Here is a 12,500-nt window from a genome sequence, read left to right as displayed (position 1 = left end):
AAAATAAGTATGTCGTATAAGTAATTGAGCCTTTTATTCAACTGGCAATTTTCATTGAAGTTAACTACGGACACTTTCTTTCATAAGCGCTCTGAGAGATTTTGTTTGTAGGAGCCAAAACATTTTCCTTAACAATATTGCAATAAAGAAAACAGTAACCCACCTCGTTTCCACTTTCACTACTGACACTATTTACTTTGGTTAAAAAATAAGGAGGTGTTTACATGAGGAAACTCGCACCGGCTCAAGTTTCATACTGGGGTGACTTTTGATTTCATAATTCCCGTACATGTTTGCATGATTTTTTTGTCGTCCTATGACCAAGATGACGACGCCATCCTGAATTGACGAAAACTACCCATGCGCTACCCGTTCCAGTTTACCGGCAGACTTATTTCACAACGAAACGAATGGTCGTTTCGCGTTTACATGATACCGTTGCGAAATTTCGTTCGGGAGTGAAATTCTCGCCCCGGTACAACAACTGGGGTGAACTCACGCCGGGGTGACTCGCGCCGGCATGACATTTTTTGGTTGTGCCATGTAATCATGATAGAGCCACGAGAGGGAAGCGGAGTAAACTCGCGCTGGCGGGAAAGACGCCCCGGTGTCATGTAAACACCTCCTAACTTTTGCCTCTTCAAATTTGCCCTAAATCAGTCCAAAATGCATCTGACACTATCATAACGAATATAAAAAGTCATGCATTTACGCACACCTTACAACTAGGTGTTACATAAGCCTAAAGCACTGTGCTTTAGCTATATTATTTTGAGACTTCCCTTCCGATCCTAAAGGCCAAATGTGATTTTCGCAGACTAACTTGGGGACCTACGAGTAGCGAAATAGATGGCTGGGCTAGATTTGCGAGATCTTTTACGAAACAAAAATTAATACCGGCATAAAAAAGAGACTGTTGGGTAAATGCCTTTTTGACCTGTTCCTTCCTTTTTTTATGATTTAGCGTCTGCATTTCATACACATCAGTTTAGTGAAATTCGACTGACAAAAATTGTTTGGTGTTTCTTTTTAGCAATGACTTAATGAATGGCACTTTGATGTCCTAAACACTTATTTGTATGCATAATTAGTTTATAACGTGTAATACTTACGTTTGACCACTACCGAAAACGGCGTTGCCTTTTTGATGCGATAAATGGGCAGCTTGGCACACATAGAAGCCATTTCATCACTCAGGTCCGAGCGGTCAGTGACGGTGGAAACGACTTCGTATTCAACTTTCGTCTCATTTCTGTCTACTATAGTGGGTCTTTCCTGTGAAGAAGATCAAACAGCAGACGTGGAATTACTAACATTGGTTTCTTGGTTTTAAAGGGACTGGTTCACGATAATGCGCATGTGTGAGTTCTGGCAGTAGCTGATTGTTTTTCAACCAATCGGAAGCGAGTTAAATGCACGCAAGTAAATTTACAAAATTCAAATTAATTGTTCGCGACGCGAGAGTATTTCCGGGCATTTGGTTTGATTTTATTTATCCCCATAATTCAAGTTTATTCTTTGCTACTCCTCAGATATATGTTGCAGCCGATAAGAATAAAATTTACAGCCCTGTCCTGCTTTGAAACAAACATTTACCAACGTGTATTTTTACGAGGTCGTATCCACGCTAACAAAGCGGTCACCGATCGGCAAACAAAATTTGTAAACAAACATCTTATTACTGTTCTCTCAGTTCGCCTTATATAAACCCAGAAATACCTACAAATGGCGCTTGACCGGTGACAAAAGCACACAACGTATGAGTATAAAGATTATCCTTAACTGAGCATAAATTTCAATTGCTTATCAGCAAATGAACAAATTCATTCGCGTTGCATCGGGTCAGTGTTCCGCAAAACAAATGTTATCGAGTAGCACACATAAAGAAACTAGATTATAAACAGAATAATCAGGCAATAATTTATTTTAAAAACATCAATTCTTAAACATATACGATGGTAAAGCAAAGATACAAGGAACATTTCAAGTGTGCCAGATCGGTGAAGATCGCGCGGCCTGTTGCGGTATAACTACAGGTCGGAGTCAAAAATCAAATCAAAGTTGAACGAAATCATGCCTTTAACCACTTTCCAAGTGTCCTGTATTCTTTTCGTAAGCCACACACTACTCCTAGAACCATACCAGATCGATAGGCTAAGCTTCTCTATCTCCAAAGACTCTTGAGAACGTCCTGTTGCCGGACGGCCACGATGCTCTTTTGAACCTCATGATCAAAACATTATTTTTTGCGTCTTCTTAAAACGTAACCAGTCAAACGACACAACCACACGTTAATCACCACTACCGAAGTATAACTAGACCAGCCAAAGCGACGGATGTCCGAATAAAACGAAGGATTTTCAAAGATTGTACCGGTAATGGCGATTTCGAATTTAGTGTTGACCCAACAAAGTTATTCTGAAGAGAAAAACGGCGCGCATGCGCATTATGGTGAACCAGTCCCTTTAAGGCAATCGGTTAAATTCCTCAGCATTTACGTTTCTTTAACAAAAGAAAGTTTCAGATTCCCTGTTATTGACACTCTTCAGCCGTGGATATTATACTATCTGAGTTACTCAGAGACTCTGTTCCAGGTTAAGCCACTGCAGGAACAGCCCCTTCCAAGAATGTTATTAAAATCAGCCATATAGATTTTTCCACTGTACCCAGTTTGTTGAACTCGTTAAGAGGGGATTAACCCCTAGTCGTTGTCGAAATATTTTTCCCTAAGCAATTTAAGGCGTAATCGGTTTCGAAACAAAATTGAACTACAACATTAAAACGAATTCACTTCTACTTCCCACTGAAATACTGTGGCAATCAAAATCGAAGAGAACTTAATTTTCAGATTTCTCCGTTCCACCGTATCGTATTCGTTCAAATGAACCTATGGAGATGATAAATTATCGTCACTTAACATTCCCTGAAAGCTAAGATCTTCATTAAACCACGTTCCTTTGAGACCGCTACACTAAAAACTGAAAAACAATCTCAGTTGAATTACCTGATCAAGAAAATTGACAAGGTCACGAGGGCTGGGCATAATTTCAGCAAATTTACTCAGGAAACAGGCTTTTCGGGCAGAGATTCGGTGCATGGTCAAGTTCTGCAAGAAAGGAAAACAAAGGCAATATTGTAACTATATGATGGTTGTTTACCATTTCATACAAATGCAGTTGGAAATTAAATGGAACTCGACTTCATCGGAACATCGAAAAAGTGCTGTTTTGCCTTTCGGAATATTCCAAACGGCAGTTCGTGTTGCGTTCCTTTAAAAGCTAACTTAGATACCAGTTTAAAGCCTTCGCGGCCGTTTTACGGTAAAAGGAACTGATTTCTACAAATGTTAAAGGCGATTCTGGGACGCAATTTACTAGTCCTGAATTTATCTTACCATTTATACCCAAACCGTTACCCGACTGGGTTGCCCGTGATGGGAAATCAACCTACGAGTCACGCTTGTCTTCTCTGTCGTCACTCAGCGCTTAGACTAGAGTCACACTCCAGCGCCGTTCAAGAAGTAAAAAGAACGAACGAGTGTAAAGTGTAGGTACTACGTATACTGATTTGTAAGGGTATTTTCGTGACTCTTGATCGGTCCCCTTATTTCCCGTGAATTAAGAGAATCGATAATGTTTTTCTCATGTAACGTAATTCCCAAATTATTGTTTTTTGTATGTGCGGAAACGAGAAATAAAATAATTATTCACGATTAACTCGCCGTGAACCGTTATTCTCACCATGTCTGCCATTTTCTTGATTGTGAAAGGACCATTTTCATTTACGTGATCAGACCCCCCTCCCCTTTAGCACCATTTTCGAGCGTAGACGAGTCGGCGAGGAAGAGAGTAAATTGTGCGCAAGCAATTATGTTCACTCGGTTTTTAGTTTTTTTAAAACCGAGTGGCGAAAAGTTTTAGTGGAAGTCACTCAAGCGTGGCTGTTATTGATATCGCGAAATACAAACACACGCCTCCTTTGTTTGTGAAATCGGTTCACACCACTCCATACCTTTGGAATTCTTTATCTATTGATATTACAGAAGAAAATCGGCCGTTTTCTAGTTTTCGTCAAAATGCCAAGAATTCTATGATTGATTATTATAACAGTGTTATTAATTCCTGAAGTTTTATGATTATATTATCTTTAACTACTACTATTTAATCAATGAAGTAATGCTTTTTATCTAAAAGTAAAACAACTATTTTGTCACTATATTCCTTCGACTCGTATTCTCGTTTTCGGTCACCTACTTGGTTAGTTTACGAACTATCTAGGTGTCCCAGACTCTGCACAATGAACCTAAAATTATTATTATTTTCTTTTTCTCAATATTTTTTTAATATTTAATTTCATGGTATTAATATTCTGGGTGAGTTAAATAAAAATTGAATTGACTTGGCTTGACTTGCACTTCATCAACTAAAAATATTTTCCTTTCTAAAGTCGTAAACAATATCAACTTCTCCCCCGTTCCTGGAGTCTGTTTTTGGAATGTGGTAGATTTCTGTTTGTTTCTCAGTGTCAATTTCAAGATTTTCTTCAACCTCTTTCTTTCCATCATTTATTTTGAGCTTGTACTTGTTCACAGTTTCCTGCAAAGTAAAAGAGACATTAGTCAACATTGACTGAAAATTTTCCGAACAGCGCGGGCTCTCATTGGTTACTTCGAGGTCACATGACATATAACAATGAAACTGTTTCCCACCAAAATCTCTGAGTGGGACGGCATCATTGCAATATCTATGACTTCAGACTGTTACCCACGAATGTTGACCGACGACCGCCGTTGCAGCGACGGTTAACGAATTTCCAGCTTCAAAATTTCCAGCTATATAACAAATCACTCAAAGACTGGTCCCTCGGGAAACACTTTTTCTTTGCTCCGTAAAATGCAAAGCCAGGGTTATTATTGGCCAATGGATATCAATTTTCCACTCCCTTTTTTTCAAGCCAAATGTCTGCGAAATTTGACAAGGGGGTTCTGAAAAAGGCCCGTACTAATGTTCTACAGTCTGAAAAAGGTACTACTTTCAGGCGGAACCTCCCCTTATAGGCAGTTACTGATTGAGGCTTCCCTGGAAAGACATGTGGCATAACCGATTTATAACGCGGTACAGCAGTTACTTGGATGGCTAAAATGGCACAATTACCTTTTTGTCTTCACACTTACAAACCGAGGCTGAAGATGTGGCAACAACAAGGACGGCAAAACACAGAAGGAACATCTTGAACTCCTGGTGAGGAAAACATTAAATTCGTTAGAGCTTCATATCGCTCACGCTGAAAAGGGACTAGGAAACCGCGCTCTCCTGGGTTCCCTAGGACTGTATTGTTTAGAAGCTGGTCCTTTTCTTGTTAAAACAAACAAAAATATATTTTCAATTAAAACTTACCATTTTTCTTTTATAACAGAAAAGCGGTGACGTCAGTTCTTCGTTCTTCTCGTGGCAATGGACTTATAGCCTTCTCCACTGAGAGTGAATGCAAATCCCACAGTGGAACCAGCTTTTTATACCATCTGAATGTTTTTGAGTGTTTCCTCATTGTTAACTTAATATTAAAGTTGGGATGAAATTTTACACCTGAATTTAGAACTATTTTCCAATTTTTCTGCGCTATTTGTGTACCTTAAATGACCTCGTAGTAGTACTTCTTTCACTGCGCATAATCAGCTACTATAAGTCCTGAATCATGTACTTAAGAGGTGACAGTTTACACCTGAATTTGGAACTATTTTCTTATTTTTCTTTTTTATTCGTGTACTTTAAATGACCTCGTAGTAGTGCTCCCTTCACTGCGCATAATCAGCAAATACAAGTCCTGATCCAGGTACTTACAGTTGTAAGATGAAATGATATTTTTACACCTGAATTTGGACCTGTTTTCCTATTGTTCTACTTCATTATTGTACTTTAAATGACCTCGTTGTAGTGCTCTCTTCACTGCGCATAATAAGCAACTAGAAAGTCCTGGCCCCAGTTGTTCAAAACGTGGATAACGCTATCCACCGGATAAATCACTATCCACTGGATAGCGCAATTGGTTTCCCTAACACTTATCCGTTGGATAGTGATTTATCCGGTGGATAGCGGTATCCAACTTTTGAACAACCGGGGCCTGATGAATAAGTCCATGCCATTCCGGCCAGACTCGACCTTCCCTTTCTCACATAGGAATCTGGAGGAAAGGAAAAAAGAAACATTGTCTTCGACCAGAAATAGTTATAATAGTAAAATTGCTTTTGACAGCTATAGACCTTTGCTGATGTTTAACATTAAAGATGATTTACACATAGCCTACTTATGACTCAACGAGAAAAGAGGTTTTTCGCCAAATTTAATCACACGTGAATCCACTACAAATCTCCACTTCACTCAAGACCGGTGATGTACTTTTATAAGTCACCATCCAGCTATCGCCACATATCGCACATGCTACAAATGATATGATAATTAATCGGCCTCAAATCAAAAAGGCTGTAAAAAATCATCGACGAGCAGAAGCTATAAGCTGTTGGGTGAAACGTTAACTGGCTATCTATAGGTGAGTCTTAGATGGCGCACATTGGAATTTTTTTCCCAGTCATGCGTGACATGTTGATATATTTGTTTTAAAATCACTAAAATAGAACTCCAAAACCTAGAATCAGCACTTCCTTTAGCGATCACAGTATTGCGCATATGCTGCAACTATTGACAACAGCTTATGTAACCTAGAAACTCAAAATAACAAACAAAGTCAGTTGAGGCATGGATAACAAAATAATCTCCAACTTGAAAAAACTGAAAATTTTACACGTACAAAAAAAAAAACTGAAATGAATTTCTTGACCCTCGCTAATACACGCCTTTTCCATCAACTTTACATTTTGAAAGCTGGATGAAATTTTTCTAGCTTGTTATAAAGTGTATCTGAAAATACTTGTATTTAAAAGCGTGAAGTTAATAAGATCTGCATTCAATTTGTCACGCTCATGTGAAAAGTGTTTTTAGCGTGAAAAAAAAAAAAAAAAAGAAACGAAACTAAACAAAAACAAAACAAAATAGAAAAAAAGGCTCCTTTACTCCTCACTCAGCGCTAACATCACTTTTTCAAGAACAAGCTGAATCCGTACATGTCTTTTTATTCAAACTCCATATTGCATCATGTTGTTATATCTACAGTTGTTTAATGACGCCATCACAAGTTTGGAGACTTTAGTCTCCAAAACACAAACGCACACACACACACCATTATTTTTTCAATTTTCACTAGCAATGGCGCGAATTAGCCAGTGGCAATAAGAAGCTCGGGGGTAAGGTTGTTACTTATTTGAGCAGCTTAATTATATGATAACTTTTGTCAACACTTCTAGCAAATGCGCAGTACTGTGATCGCTGAAGGAAGTGCTGATTGAAGGCCTTGAGTTCATGTTAGTGATCTCCATGTGAACAATTGAACAATATCTATTTTTATACAACATAGACTAGAGATTTCAAAACAAAAAGTAATAAAAGACATACAAGACTAGCTTGTTCTGAAAAATAAATTAAGTGTGGCATGAAGTGTTAAAGGTCATTCCTCTGAGATTTTTGTCAAACTTTCCATGGGTGAAAATTCAATAAGTTGCGACTGCAAAAATGAATTGAAAAATGGAACTCCCACTCAATAAAAATTCTTGAGATTTGATGCATGCAAATAATCCCCCCTTTCCGTAAGCGCATTAATATTTTGCAGAAACTTTGGCTCGATCCCGTTAGTATATTCTAGTGTCTTAATTTGGAAACCCAAATAACTAAAACGAAATAGCCAATTGCAGTAATCACTATTGGATATGAAGAAACCTTATTTTTAGTGCTTCGACCAAAATTTAATATAAAATAGTTACATTTGTAACCATGGTGATCGGCCAATTTTTACCAGCTGACATTTCCTTATTTTTTTCACGTATTTTGAAAATTTACTCATTTTTCCGTTTATATGTATGGGCTCAGCATGCATGCTTTGTACATCAGATTGGTGCAAGAAATGCTTTGTAGTTTATAACGATAAAGTAAAGTCATCCAAGAAAACTCTGCATCAGTCTTAATAAATAATATAAGTTGGTTGGAATTATTATGTTAAAAGAAATGTACAGTCTAACTGAATTCTGTCGATTTTTCCCTCATTTTTAACTTGATATTACAGATGGGATAATCATTTTTATACCTGACTTTTGGAACTATACCTATTTTTCTGCTCAGTTAGTATGCCAGTTAAATGACCTCGAAGTAGTGCTTCTTTGACTGCGCATAATCAGCTACTATAAGTCCTTATCCATGTACTTAAGATGAGATGAAATTTTACACTTGAAGTTTTTTCTCTGTGAGACATCAGCTTGACACTTGGACTCTTGCCCCCCAGAAGACAAATGGTATGGCGTGATTCTGTGGGTATGTAGGAGTTCTCGGTCAGTTCTCGGTTCTCGTTGTAAACTACAAAACAGTTTCTTGTACCAATTTGATGTACAAAGCATGCTGAGCCCATACATATAGACGGAAAAATTAGTAAATTTTCACTACGTGAAAAAAATAAGGAAATGTCAGATGGTAAAAATTGGTCGGTCACCATGGTTGCAAATGTAACTATTATATAATAAATTTTGGTCGAAGAACTAAAATGACGGTTTCTTCGTATCCACTAGTGATTACTGAAATTGGCTATTTCGTTTTAGTTATCTGGGTTTTCAATTTAAGACACTAGAATATACTAACGGGATCGAGCCAAATTTTCTGCAAAATATTAAGGCGCTTACGGAAAGGGGGGATTATTTGCATGCATCAAATCTCACGAATTTTTTTTGAGTGGGAGTTCCATTTTTCAATTCATTTCTGCAGTCGGAATTTATTGAGTTTTCACAAATGGAAAGTTTGACAAAAATCTCAGAGGAATGACCTTTAACACTTCATGCTACACTTAATTTGTTTTTCTGAACAACCTAGTCTTGTATGTCTTTTATTACCTTTTGTTGTTAAATCTCTAGTCTATGTTGCATAAAAATAGATATTGTTCACATGGAGATCACTAACATGAACTCAAGGCCTTCAATCAGCACTTCCTTCAGCGATCACAGTACTGCGCATTTACTAGAACTGTTGACAAAAGTCATCATATAATTAGGCTGCTCAAATAAGCAGCAACGTTATCCCCGAGCTTCTTGCCACTGGTTAATTTGCGCCATTGCAAGTGAAAATTGAAAAAAAAAAAGGTGTGTGTGTGCGTTTTTTTTGGAGACAAATTTCCGATGGCGTCATTAAACAACTGTAGATATAACAACATGATGCAATATGGAGTTTGAATATACAGACATGTACGGATTCAGCTTTTTCCTGAAAAAGTAATGTTAGTGCTGGGTGAAGAGTAAAGGAGCCTTTTTTATTGTTTTGTTTTGTTTTTGATTTGTTTTTTGTTTTTGTTTTTTCATGCTAAAAACACTTTTAACGCGAGGTCATTTAAAGTACACGAATAAATGAGAAAAATAACAAAAGTTCCAAATTCAGGTGTAAACTGTCACCTCTTAAGTACATGATTCAGGACTTATAGTAGCTGATCATGCGCAGTGAAAGAAGCACTACTACGAGGTCATTTAAGGTACACAAATAGCACAGAAAAATAGGAAAATAGTTCCAAATTCAGGTGTAAAATGTCATCCCAACTGTAATATCAAGTTAACAATGAGGAAACACTCAACAGCATTCAGATGACATAAAAAGCTGGTTCCACTGTGGGATTTGCATTCACTCTCAGTGGAGAAGGCTATAAGTCCATTGCTACGAGAAGAACGAAAAACTGACGTCACCGCTTTTCTGTTATAAAGGAAAAATGGTAAGTTTTAATTGAAAATATATTTTTGTTTGTTTTAACAAGAAAAGGACCGGCTTCTAAACAATACAGTCCTTAGGAACCCAGAAGAGCGCGGTTTCCTAGTCCCTTTTCAGCATGAGTGATATCAGGAGCCTATCAAATGGAGCCTCCATCTCCCATACATGCCTTTGGAGTCAACCCTTTCCCGAGTAGATTTATAATTAGAACGGTTCCCAGGGGAGACTTCGCGCGCCGACGGTGGGAAGAGCCAATCACAACGACTAAATGACACTGGTATTGTACTTCATGAAACAGCTGGAAATCCGGTGCTGACAGGCCAAACAAAATCATAAGCTAGTGAAACGTGACTTTGGCGTTTTCATCCCTCAGAGATTTTCTTTCTTTTCTTTCTAGCGGGTAGATTATACTGTGGAGAGTTTTAAACTCTTACTATGTTAATCTTAATTTTGGTTGCTTGTCTCACATTTATAAGAGGCCATGAAGCTGGTCTGTTACATGCGTAATGATTAACTACTACCTGCAGTCTGTAGTTTTGACATGATTCGTTTTCTTTAGCCAATTTTTTTGAGCGTTAAGGTTCTTATTTCGGCTAAATGACTCAATATTAATCAAATTTCTAGTTTTTCAAGTTTTTCCCCGAAATGCGTTTGTCTGAATAAATACTATACTGTGGTTGTTTTGTCCGTCAGTTAGTGTGATGATTTCCTGCTATGTTTTGTAACGCCGAGCCCAGCCATTGTTTTCTCGCGAAAAAGTAATCTACAGATGCGAATTCGAAGGAAAGAATTGGCCTAAACTTCTACATTAATTGCTGAGAATTCTCCTGTTAGTCAGTCATAATTCTTTGGGCGCAGATACAATCCATTTTGTTTTTCTTGAAATAAGAGCGTCTTTGGACTGGAGCGCGATGTCACAAATTCCACCGTTAGCAAATTACTTTTGAGTTAGCTTCACGGTTGAGCAACTGTTGTCTTCGGTTCAACTTTTCAAGTGCCAGTTTTATCAGGCAACTCTCATGGTGATACAAGTCAAGTGTAAAGGAAGACTGCAATTTTTCTGAAGCATTCCTCCTTGGTTGCTACTTAGGTCATCGCTTTTGCACGCGGTGCTTAACTGGCGAAATCCACTCCACGGCGATAACAAAAATCAAATGATCCTGGCACTTTTTCGGCGCTGATCATCGAAGAGTTTCAAATCGTCCACAGAACGCTTAATCGTCGACTCTTTTCAAGGTGCATGCTTAAATGTGGGATGTATGACGGCAAAAAAAAAAAACAAAAACAAACACTCGCAAAGAACCTTTTCGTGATCCTCAGTTCGCTGCCTTTGTCCCATCGCTTCATGCTCAGTCTCAGTCGGGTAATTCATTAACTTTTATTTCATCCCAGATCCCAGCGGCTGTAAAACTGTAAAAATGGACGTATAGTAAAAAAAGAAAACGGTCGAAAGACGGGCTTCTGAGTTCGACTTCTTCCAACTTAATTTTTCTCACGGTGAGATACGAGACTCACGGAAATATGACACTTTTCGCGGGAAACAAGCCGTTCTATTTATAAATCTACTCGGGAAAGGGTTGACTCAAGAAATTAATGGAGATGGAGGCTCCATTTGATGGGCTCCTGGTGATATGAAGCTCTAACGAATTTAATGTTTTCCTCACCAGGAGTTCAAGATGTTCCTTCTGTGTTTTGCCGTCCTTGTTGTTGCCACATCTTCAGCCTCGGTTTGTAAGTGTGAAGACAAAAAGGTAATTGTGCCATTTTAGCCATCCAAGTAACTGCTGTACTGCGTTATAAATCGGTTATGCCACATGTATTTCCGCGGGAGCCTCAATGAGTAATTGCCTATAAGGGATGGCTCCGCCTGAAAGGAGCACCTTTTTCAGACTGTAGAACATTAGTACGGGCCTTTTTCAGAACCCCCTTGTTAAATTTAGCCGACATTTGGCTTGAAAAAAGGGAGTGGAAAATTGATATCCAATGGCAAATGATAACCCTGGCTTTGCATTTTACGGAGCAAAGAAAAGCATTGAGATTCGAGAGAAAAAAAATTCACTGTTTCCCGAGGGACCAGTCTTTAAGTGACTTGTTATATAGCTGGAAATTTTGAAGCTGGAAATTCATTAACCGGCGCTGCAACGGCGGTCGTCGGTCAACATTCGTGGGTACAGTCTGTTACTCTCTGACGTCATAGATATTGAAAGGATGCCGTCCCACTCAGAGATTTTGGCGGGAAACAGTTTCATTGTTAGATGTCATGTGACCTCGAAGTAACCAATGAGAGCGCGCGCTGTTGGGAAAATTTTCCAGTCAATGTTGACTGATGTCTCTTTTACTTTGCAGGAAACTGTGAACAAGTACAAGCTCAAAATAAATGATGGAAACAAAGATGTTGAAGAAAATCTTGAAATTGACACTGAGAAACAAACAGAAATCTACCACATTCCAAAAACAGACTCCAGGAACGGGGGAGAAGTTGATATTGTTTACGACTTTAAAAAGGTAAATACTTTTAGTTAATGAAGTGCAAGTAAAGTCAATTCAATTCAATTTTTATTTAACTCACCCAGAATATTAATACCATAAAATTAAATATAAAAAAAAGATTGTGAAAAAGAAAAAAATAATACTTTTAGGTTCATTGTGCAGAGTTTG

The 12,500-nt window shown here is 38.1% G+C and overlaps 2 protein-coding genes and 1 long non-coding RNA gene across 3 annotated transcripts in view; 1 reads left to right on the top strand and 2 right to left on the bottom strand.

The window, feature by feature from the left end:
* Nucleotides 1–12,500, bottom strand: part of LOC140927195 (uncharacterized) — an 86,739-nt gene that overhangs the window by 149 nt on the left and 74,090 nt on the right. The window contains exons 2-3 of the mRNA XM_073376840.1: nucleotides 3,005–3,106; nucleotides 1,113–1,275 (exon numbers count right to left, since the gene is read on the bottom strand). Coding sequence (XP_073232941.1) covers nucleotides 1,113–1,275; nucleotides 3,005–3,097 — 256 coding nt within the window. The 5' untranslated portion in view covers nucleotides 3,098–3,106. The remainder of the gene's footprint in view (nucleotides 1–1,112; nucleotides 1,276–3,004; nucleotides 3,107–12,500) is intronic.
* LOC140927197 (uncharacterized) overlaps nucleotides 1–12,500 on the bottom strand; it is a 48,630-nt gene that overhangs the window by 24,314 nt on the left and 11,816 nt on the right. The gene's annotated exons all lie outside the window — the stretch shown is intronic.
* LOC140928964 (uncharacterized) overlaps nucleotides 9,742–12,500 on the top strand; it is a 5,767-nt gene continuing 3,008 nt past the window's right edge. The window contains exons 1-3 of the mRNA XM_073378774.1: nucleotides 9,742–9,846; nucleotides 11,510–11,593; nucleotides 12,189–12,347. Coding sequence (XP_073234875.1) covers nucleotides 9,844–9,846; nucleotides 11,510–11,593; nucleotides 12,189–12,347 — 246 coding nt within the window. The 5' untranslated portion in view covers nucleotides 9,742–9,843. The remainder of the gene's footprint in view (nucleotides 9,847–11,509; nucleotides 11,594–12,188; nucleotides 12,348–12,500) is intronic.

Source organism: Porites lutea, chromosome 2 (genome assembly GCF_958299795.1).
Source record: "Porites lutea chromosome 2, jaPorLute2.1, whole genome shotgun sequence".
Taxonomy (NCBI): domain Eukaryota; kingdom Metazoa; phylum Cnidaria; class Anthozoa; order Scleractinia; family Poritidae; genus Porites; species Porites lutea.
The sequence above is the reverse complement of the archived record's forward strand: the minus strand, read 5'-3'. Positions and strand labels throughout refer to the sequence as shown.